General features: G+C 37.7%; 1 protein-coding gene and 1 long non-coding RNA gene across 3 annotated transcripts in view; one reads left to right on the top strand and one right to left on the bottom strand.

Annotated features, from left to right (window-relative positions):
• LOC144086958 (uncharacterized) overlaps positions 1-20,959 on the top strand; it is a 30,022-nt gene extending 9,063 nt beyond the window's left edge. Inside the window, exons 4-5 of the long non-coding RNA XR_013304615.1 lie at positions 6,798-6,882; positions 20,781-20,959. This is a non-coding gene — a long non-coding RNA (uncharacterized LOC144086958). The remainder of the gene's footprint in view (positions 1-6,797; positions 6,883-20,780) is intronic.
• Positions 1,900-11,519, bottom strand: sik1 (salt-inducible kinase 1). Of its 2 annotated transcripts, XM_077617165.1 has the most exons (13): positions 11,342-11,519; positions 9,781-9,933; positions 9,584-9,700; positions 7,206-7,269; positions 6,251-6,412; positions 5,501-5,625; positions 5,299-5,422; positions 4,981-5,201; positions 4,767-4,916; positions 4,353-4,689; positions 4,025-4,267; positions 3,729-3,918; positions 1,900-3,658 (listed from the first exon to the last, which is right to left on the bottom strand). In XM_077617165.1, the coding sequence occupies exons 2-13, from the start codon at positions 9,916-9,918 to the stop codon at positions 3,229-3,231; spliced, it is 2,301 nt and encodes a 766-aa protein (XP_077473291.1). In that variant the 5' UTR covers positions 9,919-9,933; positions 11,342-11,519; the 3' UTR covers positions 1,900-3,228. The 2 variants fall into 2 exon arrangements, with proteins under 2 accessions (XP_077473291.1, XP_077473292.1); XM_077617166.1 differs by lacking the exon at positions 9,781-9,933.
• Positions 20,960-22,004: the final 1,045 nt, after the last annotated feature.

Here is a 22,004-nt window from a genome sequence, read left to right as displayed (position 1 = left end):
ACAAAAATATTGTAGTATACAGTGCCATGAAAAATTATTTGCCCCCTTCTTGATTTCTGTGTTTTATTTATTTATTTATCACACAGGTTTCAGACCATCAAATCAATTTCCGTATAAGACAGAGACAATCCAAGGAAAGAGAAAATTGTCTAAATGATGATTATATTTACCAATTACAAACTTGTCTGGCCCTCTTTGAAAAAGTAATTGCCCCCCTTTGTTAAATCATTGTGACTAATTACAATTGTAGGAAAGCTGAGGCAACACGCGCACCCGATTACCACCACGTGTTGAATCAAGTAAACACTTAAATAGAATGTCTCAGACAAAGTGAAGTAGGCTACAAGATCAGAGCATCATGCCATGATCCAAAGAAATTCCAGAAGAAATGCAAAAAAAAGTAAACGGACATCTCAGTCTAGAAAAGGTTACAAATCAATTTACAAGGCTTTGGGGCTCCAGTGAAATACTGTCACCGCCATAATCTACAAATGGAGTATTGGGAACTGTAGCAAACCTTCCCTGGAGTGGTCCGCCAGCTAAAACTACTCCAAGAGTGCGCAACGACTCATCCAGGAGCTCACAAACTGGAAAAACATCGAAAGAATTGGAGGCCTCAGTTAAGGTCAATGTTCATGACTCTTCTATAACAAAAACACTGGCATTCATGGCAAAGTTCAAAGGCGAAAACCATTGCTGTTCAAAAAGAATATAAAGGCTTGTCTTACGTTTGCCAAAAAAACATCTTGATGATCCCCACACTTTTGGAAGAACATTCTGTGGACTGATGAGTCAAAAGTTTAACTTATTGGAAGGTGTGTGACCCGTTACAGTGGGTGAAAAAATGGCACAGCATTCCATCAAAAGAACACTATGGTGGTGGCAGTGTGATGGTCTGGGGCTGCTTTGCTGCCTCAGGACCAGGACGACTTGCTTTAATTGATGGAATAATTAATTCTGCTTTCTAAAAGCAAATTTTGATGGAGAACCTCTGGCCCTCAGTTCGTGCGCTCAAACTCCAGCGCCCTTCGAGAATGCAGCATGACAACGATCCAAAGCACACCAGTGGGTCCACCTCTGAATGGGTAAAAAAAACAAAAAAAACAAAGTGAAGGTTTTAGAGTAGGCAACTCAAAGTCCAGATTTAAATCAAAAGCCTTTATTGTCATCATACACAGCTGCGTATAACAAAATTGGTGGTGCTACTCCACAATGTGCATTTTCCCAGTAAAAAAACAAACATAAGTAATATAAAAATATAAAAAGTCAAATCCTGGCAATGTAAATTCTAAAATATTGCACAATCTAAGATATTGCACATTGTTATTGCAGACCCCGAAGTTATTGCACAGAAGGGATTTTGTGTCGTGCTAACTTAAGTTCAGAGTCCTGATGGCTATGGGAAAAACGGTGGGAAAAGAAATCCTATTGAAATGCTGTGGTGTGATCTGAAACGGGCTGTTCATGCTAGAAAATCCTTTAATTTTGCAGAATTGAAGCAATTCTGCACAGAAGAGTGGGCCAAAATACCTCCAAAGCCTTTTGAAAGACTCATCACAAATCATCGTAAATGGTTGATTTCAGTTATTGTTGCCAAAGGTGGCACAACCTGTTCTTAGGTTCAGGGGGCAATTACTTTTTCACAGATGGGCAGACAAATTTGTAAAATTTTTGGTCTTGATAAAAATAATCATCATTTAGAAACTGCATGTTCTATTTCATTGGGTTGTCTCGGTGTCATACTAAAATTGGTTTGATGATCTGCAACCTTTGTTCGTGATAAATATGCAAAAACTGAAATCAGGAAGGGGGCAAATACTTTTTCACACCACTATATATAGTAATTATTTTTGTTCTCTACTGTGTGATGGATGTATGACAAATAAATTCCAACCAGAGTCCATTTAGGAAGTGATCTTTATTCATATAAATAGCCACATAAATAAACAATCTTCAGTCATACAGTTCAACAACCATTCCAAGCGCACGCACACGGTCGGTCAAGTAACAAATCAGGAAAAACAAACATGAAATAGATCTAATTATTCAAAATCATTATCAAAAAGGGGCACATTGCATCAAGAAATGTAGTGTTCTTCTTCCACGACAAAACTTGAACCCATTTCAGTAACAGGAAAATGTGCAATCCTGCCTTTGCTCACATTAGCCAGAAGCTCAAACATTGCACATTTGTTCACATAAAAGGCACACGCGTTGGTAGTGAGCGAAAACAACCCGTGACATCCACACTGCAATGTTTTTCCTACATGGAAGTGAAAACAAAAACATGAAAAAAATGTTTTAACTAGATTTTACACATTGTTGCTGAATACACTATACCGTATATTGCTAGGTTGTGACTGTACCAGCAGAAGATACTACAACAAGCAGCATTAGGATTTGGGAGTAGCCCAAGCTTATTTCATTTTTGGCTGAGGAACATGCTACACGTGGACCACTCAGTAGTGTGTAAATGGCGGATTTTAGTCGGATCTTTGGTAGCAAAAGAAAATTCTAGATGTCAGTCTTTTAAAATTACATGACTCGTACCTGTACATTTGTAACCATCTTATGTCTCGTGAAACTATTGCACCGTTCCCGCATTCTCGGGATGGGAGGAAATTTCCAAATATGCTTCCACACCAGTGTAATACGGATAACATAAACTCCTATGTTGTTCCTTCTCCATTTCATCTAAAATGACGACGTGGTATTGCTCATTTTCCTCGCAAAGGGAGTTAAAGTCTCACAACAGGAAGTGAAAAATAACAAAAATATCTATTCGGAGCATGTCAGCTGCTCCCACAGTCAATTAGGTTGGATCCAGACAGGTGTTCCACAGTTCCGCAGTATTGTTGAAAAGTGTAGTTGTTGTGCTTGTCCCACTCCCAAAAATATGTTTTTTTTTCTCAATTGTAGGCAGTTGAGAGTCGCATTATTTTGAGGTAAAAAAAAGCAGCAATTGCACAGCTTTGACGTATTCTCAAAGAAAAATCACAGTTTCATCCAGGATATTCAAGGTGTTCTGGTAATTGGAGAGACAAAGGCCAAGCCAGAGGGATGTATATTATGAAGAAGTGAAATGTATTGGTCCTCGCTCCAGTCCTGTGCTTGCTGAAAATGGTCGATTATTGCTTCTATAGTCACTCTGTGCACAGTTTGGTTATTGCTCTTTTTAGCTTATCTTAACAGTGTACCCTTTAGGGTTTAGATTGCTTGATTTTGTTTCTACTTGACCATCACACAGCTGCTCAGCTGCGTCTGCCCCGTCAGACCCGGCTCGGTGCTGGACGGCGAGCTCACAGCCCAGGTGATATTTTTGCCGTCAAAGTGCACAGTGCCCAGCTGTTTCTGCGGGCCGGCGAGGTGATGGTGGAGTTGGGCATAGTGGTGGTGTGCGTGTGGGCTGATGTGCAGACGTGCCTCTAGCAAGTAAGCGGCAGAGGCCACGGGAGACAAAGAGGCGGTCTCCGGGATGTGCTGCCAGAGCCCGGTAGGTTGTGAGGGTGCCTCAAACAAAGGAGATGGAGTGAATACCGAACTGGGTGGAGGGGACGTTGACTGCTGCTGGGACAGAAACAGCAAAGGATTTGGGGTGGGTCCTGGTGGAGTATTCTGGACCTGAGGTTGTTGTGGTTGGTGCTGGATTTGCAGCATCCTAAAAAATACAAAAAAAAGTCAATTTGAGTCAGTTTGAGAAATGCGAAGGTTTGTTTTCCGGGTCTCACCGTTGCTGGTGCAGCACCTCTTCCAACATGCTTCGGTGCTCAGAAAGGGCCGGGCCCAGAGATCCCCGACTGCCGCGGTTAGAGGACGGAGGTGATGCCCCAGGCCTTGTTAAACCTTTGATTTTGTTCAAACCCAGGAGTCCTTTGGTGCGAGTGTTTTTTCTCAGCTGCTGCCGGAAAGCTTTAAGACCTGCAAAGCGTGATGGGAGAGTTTTACATGATACTGTTTTGTCATCTGGTCAAGGTTGGAGCATGAGATCCAAAAACAGACCAATAGGAATGTTCTGTAACAGTACCTTGTGTCAGGGAGGTGTCAGACGCTCTGCGACCTTCCTGGAAGCTGGCTGCAGGAAGGCTCCCCTGGATCTGGGGGAGAAGGTGCGAGGAGAGGGCCAGGGGGGCGCCAGTGAGCAGAAGTGCCCCCTCAGGTGGTGATAACACATCGCCACCCGTAGGTGCTTGCGGAGTAGCAGTGGGACTGGATGACGACTTCAGGCAGCTGTCAGAAGAGGCGCCGTCGGATGGACTGACAACAATACCTGGGGGAACGAAAGAACGAGCCGTTACAAGGACTGACTTCAGAAACTGCATGGACTGAACGCCAGTTGTAACTGATCTACTTACATGGAGGGTTGCACTGGTGTAACCGTGCAGACACCTCAGCCAGAGTGTGGCGGCGTGAGGTGGCGGCAGTTGGCAACAATGGGCCTAGGCTTTGCACCGCCTCCTCCTCCTCCAAGTCCCGGGGGCGCACCTCCTCGCTGATGCTGGTCTCTAGCAAACTGTTGGGCGATATGGAGCGATTCCACAGTAGCCTGTTGAAGCTAGCCTCCACTGGGAAGACCACACGCTGGAACAATCCGCCTTGATCGAACTCCATTTCCGGATAAATCGGAGTGATGTTTTTGTTGGGAATGGAGAACGGTGCTGTTCTGAAGCAGTCTGCCTTAACCATGACCTTCTGCAATTTAAAAAAATCTTTGTTAGCAACTCAGATCAGTTCAAGCAGTTCCCTAACATCACAGCAGAAGAACTCACCTCGGCTCCGGTGGTGTCCGAGATGCTCCTCTGCCTTTGGGTCCAGCTTCCGCACTGACGACTCATTTGCTGGCTGCGGTGCTCTTTGACCCTCTCAAGAAGCAGGTAGTAGATTGCCGAGAAGTGATTGTAGCTGGTGCTCTGCAATGACTGAAGACAAAATAATGAAGTTAGTAAAGTAAGAGGCCTCGAAAGGTATCTTGAAAATTCTCACCTCGATGGTCCTCTGGCGGTCGATCCCCAGGGTGTTCATGATGCCCAACACAGGCTCGCTATAGTCCCCAAGGTTGGAGTTATAATCAGTCAGAGAGTGGCTGAGGGTCTGACGTGCCGCCGAGGGGTCAGCCAGCATCCAGCGGTGCTGTTTAATGTGAGCCACGGTGATCCTCTTTGCCGGGTCCACCACCAACATTTTGCGGATGAGGTTTTCACAGTCTGGAGGTAATGTTTTAGAAACATTGAGGCTTTAATATTTTTCAAAGACAAACAATTGATCACCATTCATTTCGTCCTGGTGCTTATTGAAAGCTACCTTCAGACATGAAAAAGGGGATTCTGAAGCGTCCCTCGGTGACCCTTTGCTTAAGTGCTGGAAGGCTGGGACCGTCGAAGGGAAGAGAGCCGCATACCAGCACGTATAGCACCACACCCAGACTCTGTTAGCATGAAATTTAGATTAGCAATGCTGAATTTTGATTCGAAAAATGAAAAAAAAACACAAAAAAACAACTTACCCAGATGTCCAATTGAGGCCCTTCATACTCTTTGCCCTCAAAGACTTCAGGGGCTGCATATGGGGGACTGCCACACCATGTCGACAGGGGCTCTCCCGCATTGTAAAAGTTCCCGAATCCAAAGTCTGCAATTGCACACCAAAATATTTATTATTCTATTGCAACTTTTGTATTCTACAAAATGTCAATTTCAAGGCCAGGTTCATATTTGGCTGCCTCTGTCATTTTTTGTGGCCTGTAAAATTACAGTTATTGTTTTTTTCATGATTCTTGGTAAAGCAATAAGTTTAGATAATATTTCTGTAGTCCTCCACACACTTAAAAATAATTGAACAAATAAAATCACTAAAATGAATTTAAACAACTTTAAAATAGAACAGCTACAATTTTTTTCACAACTAAAATGTGGACCGTGCAAAGATGAGTTTGACACCCCAACGAAAGACTCATGGCTTATATTTGATTAAGTTGAGATAAAAGTATGAATTTTAAAGTATAAACTCAAGGACATTTTAGACAATTGTTGACATTGTGGGAAAAGTTTAGAGAACAAGGCTCTTTTTGTTGCAAGAGCATTGAACTCAAATTCAGCTTGTTTGTGAACACTGTTCAGCTGTGACTGGAACTACATGTTCTCATGTGTACTGACGTACCAGGGGTCCACGCGCAGTGTTATCACAGTTAATCAGAACAAGAGTTGAAGCAGTAATTAGCAAGCGTGAAAACTAAGATTGAAACAAAGAGGCGTACCGGCCAGCTTGATGTTCATATTTGCATCCAGAAGCAAGTTTTCAGTTTTGAGATCACGATGGACGATGTGGTGCCGATGGCAGTAGTCGACTGCCGTGAGAATCTGCCAAAAACTTTTGCGCGCCTCCTCTTCGCTCATGCGGCCGTTTGATGTCAGGTGCTCTGCAAATAAGAATTCCATGTTATTGTGGTTGTTAGTTGCCATGGAAATTAGAATTCCATAGTATTGCAGCTCTTAGCTGTTGTGCAAAAATTCTGCTTGAAACCTTTTAGGCAATCAAAGTCTCCCATAGCTGCACTATTTATTTTTTTCTCATTGCCTGCCATTGACTGCCGGAATACATAGACAATGAAGTCACATTGTCAAATTTACAACACTGAAATTATGAAGCAGATCAACAACCTTCCTACTATTGTAATCATTTTTTTTATTAAATGGATTCATTGGCTGTCAATGACAGCCATCAATGTCCAATGCATTCTGACATGGAAGACTATCAGCCAATGTCAATTTTTCAACCATTTTTTGTAATCTTATCCTCACAAGGGTCGCCTTCTGAAGTCTATCCCTAACCTGAATTGGTCACCAACCAATTGCTGGGCACATGGAGACGGACAGCCATTCATTGCACGTGAGTTTTAATTGAATTTAATATATTTTCTGTTTTTTACTAAACCACCACAACACTGTTTTCACTTTTTTCACATTTTCTATATTTTTTAAATTATTTTATTAAATATATAGATTCATTTCGTTATGTATCCCAGCCAACAATGGGTATTAAGTAGTAAGGGTATATACATGCAGAACTGATGGTTATATATTTTCTATAGTATTAGATGATATTGCTGTGGAGATGTTAAGTCTGAAGTACACTAAATATCATTTTAGAATAAATGTTTTAGAGATTTTGTAAGCTACATTGAACATTGAAAAGCTATTTAAAATACTCACCAAACATCTCTCCGTTTTTTGCATATTCAGTCACAATGTACAGCATGTCTTTGGTCTCCATCACCTTCAGAAAAACAGAAAGGAATACTCAATGAAACACACCGTTATAATCAGCCAATGACCTTAAGACATATTTTAAACAATACTTCAAACAACACATGGGTTCTTAAAAACAGTGACGGCAGTTCAGATGGCCGCTCACATGGCAATGAGTTCACCAGCCAGCTGACAACACAAGACGGAAATCCGTTCTTTATGCCATTTCATACAAATGTTTTATTTATTCAGAAAGCACTCCGGGTAGGGTCGAATGAACTGAGGATGGCACTTATGTAACGAAAGGTATTTCAACTGATAACAAAAAGCGGCGCTGTAACTTCACTTCTAGTTAACGACGTCAGGGTGCTAAAATATATATAAATATAAAATATTGATAGCTAAAAGTGAACCCGAGGTCAAATTGCGAACTAGCTACCATGGAAGTGTGACCCGGCAGAAGAAAAAACACAATTTGAGCGCGCCCGAGGAAGAATGCAGACTCATCATTCACATTCTTAATGATGCTGTGTAGCAAGATTTTCCCTTCAGACTGAGCAAATCACATGTTAAAACAATGAGTCTTATAGCCAGTCATTTTATGTAATCGTTAGAATTCTCTCTGACAAAGAGTGTCTGTATGTTAGCAGGATTATGTCAATTACCAGGATTACGTCATGTTGAGGGAAGCAAATTCCTATAACATCATCAACATTATATAAATAACTGTCCATTAAGCCTCATTCTATTAGGACTTAGGTATTGTTTACGTGAAAAAGTATAATACAGTACACAGGATGTAAAGAAATGGAAAAAAAACCTATGGAATTATGCAAAAATGAATATTATTTACAAAAAAATGTGACGGTTAATGTCTAAGTAACCATTTATGTATTAAATTTATAAATATTCTCTTTTTACTCTTATATTTTAAAGGACCATCTTCATTTACAAAATAAATTATAAACTGAGAACAAAAGAGCAAAAAACTACATATTGTTTTTCACTTGCAACCGTTTAAAATTTCGAAAATACAACAACTGACTGGTGCTAGCACAAATTGAAATGAATCTAAGCCAATAAACTCAATTTATAAAGCACTTTCACAACAAAGACTGAAGAATAGAATAAACCCATTTAGAAAGCATATTCAATGAATCAAAAACAACAGTAGTACAATCAGATTTGATCACTTATGTGCACTAAAAAGCTACAAAATAACAGCAAACTAATCATTTCGGTCTGAAAAAAGTTATAATCAAGGATTTCGGAGCCTCTCGCAATGAATAATCCGCTAAATTCAGTAGCAAAAACTCAGTAAATGCAAGCCAGAAAGCAAAACAAAGAAAGTTTGTTTACGTGGCGGTGTATTGCGCTTGCCAGCCGCGTGTCACGTAAAGCCGACTGAGAGGATTCCTTCCTTTAATTCTTCAATTTAATTAGCCAGGGAAAGCCTTCACGTGACGAACATACACATTGCACTTAGTTTCAGAGGAAGCTAATTGGTTTTAACGCTAATCTCCGACAACCAAAGTGACCCTGGTGTTCCTAGGAATCACCCATGATAACGTCAAAAAGACAAAATATTTCAGGCATGCATTGTTCCACGACTACGTTGCTCTCATTTTGGTAAAAAATAAACCACTTCCTTCTCGTAAGATGGAAAAAGGAAAAAAAATAGTAGCAATCAATACTCTTACGCTAACCTAAAGTATGTCAATATGACGATAGTAAAGTATGCATTGTTATAAATTCTTTCTATTGTCACCTATAATAATATATATATATATATATATATATATATATATATATATATATATATATATATATATATATATATATATAAAATTATATTTTACTGAACACTGCACTGCAGATACTTATTAAATCAGTCATTTAAAATGGGTTTGATAAATCAGCACAAAAGGCAAATTTAAGGTGCATAAGTAAAACAAACAGTTAAAATTTTCCTAATTTTTAAAGAAATACAAAGTATACAAAATATTTACATATAAAAAAGATACAAAGGTTGCAGAATAACGATCCATTAATTTTAAAACGAGCTAAATAATACAGTAAAATAAATAATAATGTAAAAATAATAATTAAACAATGACAATAAGGAATTACTACAAGTATTTTTTTTAAATGTTGACAAATATTTATATTAAAAATAAAATTCATTAATTCAGTTCGCCAGTTTCTCCAAGTTTAAATGGATTGAAGTTCTGTTGCCGTCAATGCCAAATAATCAGTTAATATTCCACACTAATGAGTTGGTTAACTTGCATAGCCACTACTAATACAACAATAAAACAAAGAACTATACTAATCAAACCCACCTGATAGAGTTTGATGATGTGAGGGTGATTGAGCAGCTTCATAATCTGCACTTCCCTGTAGATTTTCTCCAGATTGGACGGGTTCAATCTGGTTTTGTCGATAATCTTTATGGCCACCTGGAACAAAAAAGGATTAACCTTACAAAATAATAGAAAAAAATAAGCAAACACACGCACAAGGATAATCCTCTGCTGACCTGTGTTTTGGTAACTTTATGCCTTGCCAGTTTGACCACGGCAAAGTTGCCTTTACCCAACGTGCGAATGATCTCGTAGAAGCCCACCTGCAGGGGTCTTCCCTGGGCCCCCCGGCTGTTGTCTGACATGATCACCATGGTGCGGCTAGTGGCCTGAGATAGAATGGACGCTCTCTAAGTCAACATTCTTTTGCATTTTTCACGCCATTACAAAACACTTAAAATGAGGACAAAACAAGACAAAATGAGGAGAGTCAATTTTAATGGGTTTAGGGCACTCCCTTTTACTATCCATAGCCAGTCAAAATCTGGATAGAATTTAACGTCAAGTGCTGTCAATGGCATTGTTGTTGTCAATGAATTGTGGACTATGAAATTCTTCCAAAAATGTTTTTTAAACGATTTGTTTTACTCATTTTAATTTGATTAATTTTGGTTTTGAGTATTTAATTGATTATTTAGTCATAGAAAAATCAATCAGATAATGTTTTAAAAAGCCAAAACTAAACTAAAATGTTAAAGCCCAAATTAATCTGATAATATATTTTGATAATATCAAAATGATAGTGGCAGCCCCAGTGTGTAGGATATAGTCAACCACCATACCACCAAGTATGTACACACCAATAGAATACATTTTTAACTAATTGTCTATCAATTATTCTGCTAGAGTTGGTCTAAAAATGAATTATTTTTACATTACCAACACAGTAACTTTGAGAAATTACAATTTACAACAATAAACCATCAGGAAATAGATCAGCACTACTCTTGGAATGCCCTAAATATGATTTAAGTTTCTATTGACCATGATGGTAATAGACGTGCAATCCATTTTGACTTGTTCTATTACTGTCATTCTCTTCCAATCAAAATGAATTGGATGTCTATCACCATTAACTGGAGTTTTTAATAAAATGAGCACATTTATTCTTCTTTTTCTGACTATCACACACATGTTCTGAAAATACTATACGTGTAGCTGCATGGGCTGACAGTAAGAGTATTGAAAGTAAATATTATCTTATTTATTTATTGACTTATTTTAGATTTTATTCTCTTTTTTTAATTATTTTTCTGTTTTATATATATTTATATAGAATTTTATAGATTATAAAGATAAGGGAAATAACAATTTGAATATCCTTCTTTCTTTTTTTAGTTTTAAAAGTTAAAAATTGTCACTCATTTGATCACTGCAAGCCACAAGATGTGGCGTATATTGCTATCAATGGCAGTGAAACATGATCATTCCAGTCATCACAGTTCAAATGGATTAGATTTTTATTGAATAAATGCATGGCAGTGAAAGATTTGATCTTGATGTATCTTAAGATGGTTTATTTGTTTCATATTGTTGGGCTTGTGTCAAAGAACATATAGATTTACAGGTAAAAAGGAAAAAAATCCTCTCTAATAATGTAGCTCATATACTAAAATTTTGGGAGCAATCGGTTATTGTATTAAAAAAAGTGACGTTCATTAACAGGAATTCATTACATAAACTTCTGCTGAGTAAAATTAAAAAAAATAATCAAATGATATGAAATAGTAGTCCTACCTCACAATGTGTACATTTATGCTGTCTTCGGGTTATTCTTTGTTGAAGAAAGCCAAGAAAATAACATCACAGGAGAAAACTAGAAGCGGAAAGTTGGACTGGTCGCAGCGTAAAGTGACGAGGAAGCTGCTTTGTGCCGGTGCCTTCTGCCGGAATGTGGCTGAGTGGATCTTTTGCTACTCACAGAGCCAGCGGGGGAACTCCTCCTCCTCCCCCTCCTCTTTTTCCTCCCCCCCGTGACAAATTGATACCTAGCTCATTAACGTCACACTCGCGTCAGAGCTCCGAGCCGAGTGAACAGCAAGGCCGGGCACGAGCGTAAGGCGGGCGTTGCCAGGCAACGCCGTGGCTCGGGCTCCCGGTGACGTCAGCGCACTCGGAGGGGTTGCTGGGAGATGGGAGGGGGTGACGTCAGTGGTGGAGATGTGTCACCACGTGATGTTTGAGCGAGAGTAGAGAGAGAGAGTGCAGAGAGAGGAAGTTGTTCACGTGACTAATTGAATTTGAGACTGTTTATATGAAATATTTGTAGATTGGATTGGCTGCCGTTTGCAGTGATAGACGTTTTTGAACTCCAATGAATGATCCTGTTTGTGCGTTATGGTTTTAGTTCTTTATGTCTGTCTGTATTTTTAAGTTCCAGCTAACTCAGTGACGTATAGAGGGATTCTTATCAAACGATCGAGAAATGATTGAAATGTGAAACAGAAGTGGTGATTAAATACATTGGTTGATAAGATCAAAGGTCATAAAGGTCAGAAAAGGAGTTTTGCGATAACAGATTATCATATTGGACTCAAATTTGTAGGTTAGGTTATCTGATGAGAAGACAGAGGGTCAAAGGTTACAGAGATCAGATAAGGAGTTGTGCCATAAAAGACTAGGTTATTGAACTGTGTACTCACGATGTAAATATATTTATGTCTATGCTAAAAAATTATTAATTATTGGTCGCCAAACCGAAATTATTTCCAATAATTTTCCTGGGCCATTTTCGCAAATGCATGAGAGCTAAATACACAATCGGCTAAATATTGGTCGGGACACTTAGAGCTAGTTGATTGGCTCATACATTTCCCCACCACTAATTGCGAACGTTATTCCGTACTCAACATTGACTCAACATGTCCAAAAAGAACGAAGCGCTGGTGAGACTACGGAGGTCGATTTTTCAGTACTGCTTCGATTGTTTTTGACGACCGCAGACACAGCGAATGGGGACGGTACTCGGTCGTTTGGTCGCCGGAAGGTTATTGATAATTACCATTTAAATCGTTGCTCAAATTCCCTAAATACAAACTGTGAATTATTATTTAGTCATACTTATTGCCCTATTAATTATTAGGCTAAAGAAAAGCTCAAAATTTCCCGTACTTTTATTGTGTTTTGTTGGAGAACTTGTTAAGACCCTGACTGACGTCCCTTCCTAAGGGGACAACTCATGTACATACAAACTCTTATACACACCCAGTCCGCTCAGTGAAACTGCTCAGGGCCATTGTTGGCTTTTATTGATGCGTAGACCGTGTTGTTTTACCTTGTTTTGTCGCCGGTCTTTTGGTCGCCTGTTGTTTGGGTCAGGGCGACCAAAAGACCGGCGACCAAAAGACCGGCGACCAAAAGACTGGCGACAAAAAGACGGCAACCAAAAGACGGCGACCAAAATACCGGCGACAAAAAGACGGCGACCAAAAGACGGCGACCAAAAGACCGGCGACCAAACGACCGCACACGACTGGGGACACCCTGAATTGTTGGCTAGCCAATCGCAGGGCACGAGGAGATGGACGACCATTCACGCTCGTGCTCACACTCACACCTAGAGGCAATTTAGAGCCTTCAACTAGTTTACATGCATGTTTTTGGAATGTGGGGGAAAACCGGAGTACCTGGGGAAAACCCACGCAACATCGGAAAAAAACATACAAACTCCACACAGTGAGGAGCCATCTGGGATCAAACCCTTGACCCTAGAACTGTGCGGTTGATGCACTAACCACTCCTTCGCCCATTTTTTTCTTCACTTGCATTTGTCTTAAGTAAAAATAATATTTTAAAATTATTTATTGGTGCTTTTCCTCACGAGTGTTACGGGGGGTTTGGGATGTGGGAGGAAGCCGGAGTATTCAGAACTGGGAGGGCTGGCAGGAACTGAACATATTTTGTATTTTAAGATGGAGCATTTTTAGCGGAATCTCCCCAAAATATTTTAACTCATCGCCTGTTGTTGACAGCAATAAACATGAAGTTTATTATATATTAGATTAGATAACTTTATTCATCCCTTATTAAGGAAATTTCATTGTCACAGTAGCAAGAGGCTGAGAATACAGACACAGGAAAATACATTTCAGACATAAATAAATAGGTAATAAATATGTTTATAAATAAATAAATATATAATATAAATAAATTAATGGAAAGACTAGCTGTGAATGCTGACCTTTAAATACCAATGACGCCGCTAGACGACCAATCAATCCACTTTGACCGGCGGTAAAAGAATATTTGTTCTTTTGCTCCTCTTGGTCTGAAAAGATTGAACAGTGACAGTTAATGATTTTTTTTAAAGATTGATCTTTTTTTAAAACTAATTTGCAGCTATTCATGTTGATAAATGTCCAATGAATTTGAACTGGAGGGCTAGAAGAGATTAAATGGATTGGATATCTATCACCATCAGTGATAGGCTTTTTGGTGGTATCCAATGAGTCGATTGTGCCAACGCCCATAAAAATTACCAAAGGTAAGGCTTGTGCCAGAGTTGAAAATAGGCCATGAACTATTACCCTTGTTGTAACATTACACACCCATCTATTTATAATGATATTTTTTGAATGTTTGATCCAAATTCGTGATTTACTACAATCATTTGACATTTGACCTGAAATTTTATTTTATTTTTCAGTCCCAAAATATTGTTCACTCTATATAAAATTTTCAGTTGTAAAATAATGAAAATCATATTTCTAAAATTGGGAAGCGTCTACAAAAAACATCTTTAAAAAACCTCGAATGGTTGTGGTATTAATTATGTCAAACTGCATAATTATGTGCCAACTTTAAAGCTTCCTCATTCCATGACATTACCACACACGTCATCATGATACGCCGTCTGTATTCTTTCATCTGCAGATACTGCATCATTGCGGTAAAGTTCAGAATGACGATATCTGACATTCTTTCAGTCAAGACGTGCCTAACAGGAAGGTGTTGGTTAAAAGAACGGACTCACGCGATGCAACTAGGCACTCATGATTTTAGTCAATAGTCCGATTTTTGGTGAAAGAGCTGAAACCTTTTGCCAGCAATGGCGCTTCCACGATAATTAACTGGCATTCACATGCCGTTTCTGATAGTGCAAGCACATACAAAGGGAGGCATTCAGACTTGTAATAATGTCTGTAGACACACTTTAAGCCAAATGTCCCATCGGGCATACGTCAAGGTCATTATCATGGAACGTGTTAGCGCAACATTAACCAATTGGAGGAGGAACACTGAGATTAAATAAATACATTCTTGAACAAATAATTGTCGGTAAATATGCTTAGTTGAAATATTTACTTTCAAGATTTACTTTAATGGCGCAGTTAATTATTGATTTAATTACCTACGCCAATAGGTGAAACCTATGGTAGGCGGAGGTTATGATTTCGGTTCTGTATGTATGTTTGTGTTCAAAATAACTCAAGAATGAATAAAGGCATTGTTAGCAATATTGCAGGAAAGGTTAGTAATATGAAATGGAAGAAGTGATTACATTTGGGGTAATGAGATTAGAGGTCACAGGGGTCAGAAAAGGAATTTGGCGGTAGCTAAAGAATGACTAAAAGGCATAAGCTTGTAGGAAATGTTTTTTAATGTAAAACAGAAAATGTGACGACGTTGTAGGGTCACATTTTAGGACTACATTTTTTGGGTAATGAGGTTAAAGTTCATATTAGGTCAGAAAAGGAATTTCATAAGAGATTCATACTTCAATAGAGTGCTCACACTCCCAAATATGGCCATGCTTTGAATTGGCCTGCTCATGTGGAGGTCTGCTCTCTCTGAGTGCTCCTCTAGTTATGTATTTATGTTGGAAATTCTGGTCACCCATTAACCCTTTTAATTCATTTTTAACCAGGGATCCAACTGTTATCGCATTTATTTTGGTATCTTGCATCATCTTCTATTCTGAACCGTTGGTAAACTTACAGGAAATTATTAGTTTTTTGCGTTCAACCAGAAAAGCAAGTAACTGCTGTTTCCCTTACAATCGTCATTGTAGTTCATCCCATAGTTAGTTTCCAGTCTAGTTTTTCACATTACCTCTTACAAGCATGGCTCTGTTAGAAAGGACAAAAAGGGCTTCTAGGAAAAAAAACTGTATCAAAAGCTGCAAAATCTCTAGTTAAGAAAAAAAACCATATTTTAGGTGATACTAAAAGACTACTTTATGAAATACACAGTACACATTAAAGGGGACATCTTTTTTATCATTACATAACACACACATTTTATCGCTTTTTGCTGCACCCGGAAAGCAAGTCATAATTAGGAATATTAGTGACTGCAGTAAAAGGAATGAAGTTTGCGAAATAAAAACCATTGATTACACGTCATAAGAATAAAGTCAATTATTTGAAATGGTAGTAAGGAAGGAATGTCTCATTTATTGCAGCGGTTGAGAAATCAGCCAATTACAGGGGTATGGTAGTAAATCTGTTACACTGGAGTTCAATTCTTTTTTTTTAATTTATTTAGCATTAATATTCAGCCCCTATAAATTCAGTCCACCTAAACATCAGTTGCAACATCCAGGTAACGAGGGAAAAGCCAGCTCATTTCATAAGACTTCCAGGCAATACAGTTAGATTACGTTTGCTCCACTTCCGTATTTCATCCATTCTTTTTCAACACCTCTAATCCTGGACAGGGTCGCGGAGCTTTTATATGATAATATAGATGTTTGACGATCCTAACTGTTTAAATGCCTGCTCAGCGTCGAGGTTCCAGTCTTTTTGCACGCGTATAAAAACAAAGCACCACATTGACTCCATTCAGTGAAGACAACGCAAGTTTCTCTAGCACAGAGGTGTCAGACAATTTTAGATATAATATTTAGATTTTTTTTAATAAATGAATTAAAAGAACTGGATTAAAAGCCCTGAATATTCCATTTTTTTATAGATCTAAAACAATGTTTATTTTAGCTTTTTTTTAAATATATTTTTAGATTTGACAAAATGATTTTTGAACTAAAAACACAGAAAAAAATGATTAAAAATTACAATTATTGATTTAAAAGGGGGAAAATCAGGAAATCTAATATACGTCTATACCAGGGGTGGGCAAACTATTCCACAAAGGGCCGCAGTGGGTACAGGTTTTCATTCCAATCCATTGAGGGGACACCTTTTCACCAAACTGGTGTCCAACAAGTGCAATCAGTGGATTGCAGTCAGGTGCTTCTTGTTTTCTGCAGAAATCTCATTGGTTAAACTGTCTGTGCTGGATCGGTTGGAATAAAAACCTGCACCCACAGCGGCCCTTTGTGGAATAGTTTGCCCACCCCTGGTATAGATGAATATTAAATTTCCTGATTTTCCCCCTTTTAAATCAATAATTGTAAATTGTAATCAATATTTAATTTCCATTTGAAATGAAAAACAAAATTTTCCATTACTAAGAAAAAATTGCTTAAATAAGCATTGTTTTAGATCTATAAAAACTGACTATTTAGGGCTTTTGATCCAGTTCTTTTAATCCAATTTAAAAAAAAATAATAAAAAAAAATAATCTAAATATTAGATCTAAAATGGTCCGGCCCAGATGAAATGGCGTTGACCTTAATGCGGCCCGCGAACCAACCCGAGTTTGACACCCTTGTTCTAAAGAATGCAACTTTTTTTGTTTTGTTTTTAGTTTTCTCTCTATTTTACTGATTGTTGCCTTTAAAAAATAGATTTATTTCTGGAAAAAAATCCTCATCACTCAGTCTTAAGTTGTGACAAACGATCGAAAGGTTTGCCATCATTTTTTCAACTGAATTATTCACTTTCAACTATATCAACTTGCTTGTTCAATGAAAAGCAATGACTCATCTACAGTTGTCACATTTCCATCCAACATAACACCTGCAGGAAGTGATTAGTGGCTCACCCAAGCGCTCCATTAGCTCCATTAAAACACAAAAATGTATTCATCTCTGCACAACACTACAAATGTTTTACCTTCAATGATTAACAGAAGTCTCAACAGAAGAGCCACTTAGTTTGGTCATTGATTTCAATTGGTTTTGCAGTCAAAACACAGCATGAATAACGTCAGAGACAGACAAGTGTCTATTCTTCTCCACTAATTCACGCCACAAGTGCCATGTGCCCCCGTGCGTCACAAAAAATCATCACATTGAGGACTGCATCCACGTGTATATTTCTTCTTAACAAAACTTTGCAATATGGCTTGCCACAAAGTATTATTTTTATGATAGTTAATTAATCGTAGAGTAGTTTTGCGAATAGTCAACTGATGGGCATTTACAGTGGTAAACCATCAAATATAGTATTCAATTGTAAAAATTGAATTAACAATATTTTGTAGGTGTTTTTCGAAGCATAAGACTATGTTTGCAAATATTTCATATGGGTTAATAATGAAATGAATCTGCCTGCTTTAATCAAAGACTACCAAAAACAGGTCAGAGATCTTATTTATTTTACTTGAATGAAAATGGGGTGGCCCAGTGAAAAAGTGGTTAGCATTCCCGTCTCACAGTTCTGAGATTCTGGGTTCACTACCAGATTCAGATCTTCCTGTGTGGAGTTTGCATGTTCACCCTGGGCTTGCGTGGGTTTTCCCCGGGTATTCCGGTTTCGTTCCACATCCCCACTCCTAGCTGGAATAGGCTCCAACACCCCTGCAACTCCTGTGACAAAAAGTATTATTCATTTGCTATCAAAATAGTTGTCGATTAATTTTATAGTAAAATACTCATGCCAGCCCACTTTACATAAATTGTTTTATTTGACTCATTCACTGTCGCTGATAGCGACAGAAGTTCAAACCATTCAAATCAAAATGGAATGGACGTCCATCGTCGTCAATAGCAGCTAATGAGTTATGAAAAATGTGAGAACAGCACGAAGGTCATTCATCTGTTTTCCTAATTTTAGTATTTGCAATTCATAATTTTGAAAAGTTGATCTGTGGTAAATGTAAAAATATCAAATTTCCCACGAATTTCTGGTTCGTCTGTCACTGTCAAGAGCAGCCAATGAATTAAAAAACAAATAACGCAGCCCTTGCTCGTTTTGTGTTTTTGCTGCTTTTCTGTCTTAATGATTTGATTTGGTGATTATTAATGATCCCATTTACTTTGCTTTGCTTTGTACTTTGTGCTTTTGCTTTGTTGTTCTGTCTAATCACCCTCTGCTACTGTCACAATGAAATTTCCCGAATACGGGATGAATAAAGTTATCCAATCCAATCCAATTCTTCACGTCAGTTATAGCCACACAATGAAAGACAGGGATTGGACAATACATTGATAGACAGCGATTGAATTTTTACTCTTACATCATTTTGCGACTGAATGTTTGATACCACTTCCTGTATTTGATCCTAGTGGAATAAGAAAGTGACGTTGGCTTTTCTGACAAGGGCCTCCTGCGGAAATATGTCTTTTCCACTCGTTCAAGCCACAAAATCCTTCAATCTGCTCTCTGCTGTTGACACGTGGCACTTATCTGCTTCTATGATCACCTTTTACAGTGTCATAAACAAAAGCCAAGAATCCAGTACAGCATGCTATCAGCACAAGGTTTGCTGATACAATAATCCTTTGGCGTCACTTACTTATCTTCCGACGTAAATACCTGCCTTTGCCTGTGTGTGCTCACACTAGGCAGGCCCAAGCCTTTGTGAATGCTTGTGTGTGCAAAGCCCCTCCAGAGACCGAAGCAATGTGCGTCATAACGCCGGTCAGTCTATTATCCTGGGCTTTGAGGGGGTGTAGCTGTGAAATGACTAGAGGGGTAACTCGGAGGTGATGCTGAATAGCAGATGAAACATAAGAATCGTAGCTGACATGCACGAAATTGAATGAAGCGTTGAAAGAATAGAAGAATCCGGCCGGGTTCATTCTTGTTGAGCTGGTGTCACATTCGATCCATCCATTATCTGTAGCGGCATCATATTGCACTGAAAAAACACCCAGTGCCTTTTGTGAAATCAAGCTAACAGGTACAATAGGACAAAGTAGGCAACATCTGCCTCGCAGTCTGTGGGCCTTATGACCATGCTGAGTTGGAAATGAGTGCTCTAAATCAACAAAGGATTTATACAATTGAGCTGCTTATGTTGAAATGGATTTAATATATTGCGCAGTGGGAAAATGGCTAGTCAGGAAGGTCAGAAACTTTTGCAGCCCACTTTAGAAGGCTACAATGAAGCTGGATGAGACTGAAGTAACTAACTTTAGTTCAAATTAAACATTCATTGATCTAGATGGGTTTGTTAAGAAATGAGGCAAAACACTGATATACACAGTCATTTTTTTAGATATTAATCAAAATCAAATTGTACTTGGATATGCTGATAAGATTGAATGGGTGATTTGTGAAAAATTATGTAAGTATATTGCATTCGCCTTAAAAAAAATTTTTTTTAAAAGCCCTGTCCGTTTTTCAAATTCATTTATTTTTGGGGGAAAACGGTCAGAGCTTTTTATTATTTTTATTATTTTTTAAGGTGAATACAATACGCTTCCGTAAAAAGCTTTTGGTCAAAACATTTTTAAAGACTAAGAAAAAAAAGACCTAAACCATTGTTTTAAATGCAAGAGCAAACCGTTTTTTTGTTAGAAAACAGTGACATTTTGGTCCAAATTGTGATTGTGAAAATTTCAGTTGTTTTTTAATATGTTGAAATGGGAAGAAGTCAATCAATAATGAAGTAAAAAAATAATGGCAAAAATCTGAATTTATTTGAATACGTGGGATTTAATGGAAAGTTTTGGTCAAAAAGTATGATCTTTGGGTAAAAGTTTTGAATATGTTCAAAGTTTCAATTGCTTTTGCAACATTTTAAAACAGAATGACAGGAAATTCAAAGATGCGGCACTGCATTTTTTCGTTCACAAATTGTGACTTGTTGGTCAAAATTCTCAATGTAAAAATCTCAATTGTTTTTGTAACTTGTTGAAATTGGAATGAGATAAACCACAATGAAAATGAACATATCAATGGGATCTAATTGGAGTTTTTATTTTTATTTTTACTTTTGGTCCAAAATGTGAACACGTAAAAGTGTTCATTATTGCACTGTGTTGAAATAATACGATACGAATGATGTGATTGGTGCCATTTGCATTGCAGTTCAAAATAACTTTGTATACCTTTTTCTTGCCTAATTCCCTGGCATCACCTTTCCCAACGTGCTTTTGATTTGCCAGAGCGCCGTCTGCCAGAGGAAAGAACAGCTAAGGAAGGATTAGGAATCCTAATCTGGGTGAAGGAGGGTGTTGGAAAAGCCCCACAAGACATCTGTGTGGCCGCCTGCTCCGACCATGTGAGTTGTGGACTGAAACAGAAAAAGGGGGTGGAGTTTGTGGGGATCGTCTTCCAAACGTTAAGGACAAAAAAGAAAGCACTGCTTGAAATAGCCCTAACATCTTAATTCTAAATTCTTTTGGAATCTGTCAAACCATTCACAGAGATCCTAACCTATTATTGTAGATCATATATATAAATAAATATATATATTTATATATATATATATATATATATATATATATATATATATATATATATATATATATGATCTAGATGGGTTTGTTAATAAATGAGGCAAAACACTGATTTACCCAGTCATTTTTTTTAGATATTAATCAAAATCAAATTATACTTGGATATGCCGATAAGATTGAATGGGTGATTGGTCAAAAATTATGTAAGCGTATTGCATTAGCCTTAAAAAAAATTTTTTTAAAGCCCTGGCCGTTTTTTGTTTTTCAAAATCAGTTATTTTTGGGGGGAACATTTATATATATATATATATATATATATATATATATATATATATATATATATATATATATATATATATATATATATATATAAATGTTCCCCCCAAAAATAAATGAATTTGAAAAATGGCCAGGTCTTTAAAAAAAGTTTTTTTAAGGCTAATGCAATACGCTTACATAATTTTTGACCAATCACCCATTCAATCTTATTGGCATATCCAAGTATAATTTGATTTTGATTAATATCTAAAAAAATGATATATTTAGGATCTCTGTGAATGGTTTGATTAATATCTAAAAAAAAGATATATTTAGGATCTCTGTGAATGGTTTGACAGATTCCAAAAGAATTTAGAATTAAGATGTTAGGGCTATTTCAAGCAGTGCTTTCTTTTTTGTCTTGAACGTACGTTTTGGAAGACGATCCCCACGATCCCGTATTTTTCATAAATACATATTTTTGTGAATTTATTGGCCTACTACAGTAATGTGGCAATAAAACAAATTCAAATAGATTACGTTGTGGTGAGAAGAATTATACAGAGCAAGAGACCCAGGACATGGTAAACAGTTTAAATTAAGTAGCACATGTATTATATATTTGATAATTTTATAAAATGAAAATACATTGCTGATCATTGTTATTTTTAA

This window comes from Stigmatopora argus, chromosome 13 (assembly GCF_051989625.1).
Source record: "Stigmatopora argus isolate UIUO_Sarg chromosome 13, RoL_Sarg_1.0, whole genome shotgun sequence".
NCBI classification, from domain to species: Eukaryota; Metazoa; Chordata; class Actinopteri; order Syngnathiformes; family Syngnathidae; genus Stigmatopora; species Stigmatopora argus.
Note: the sequence above shows the minus strand (reverse complement) of the source record. Positions and strands in the feature narration are given on the sequence as shown.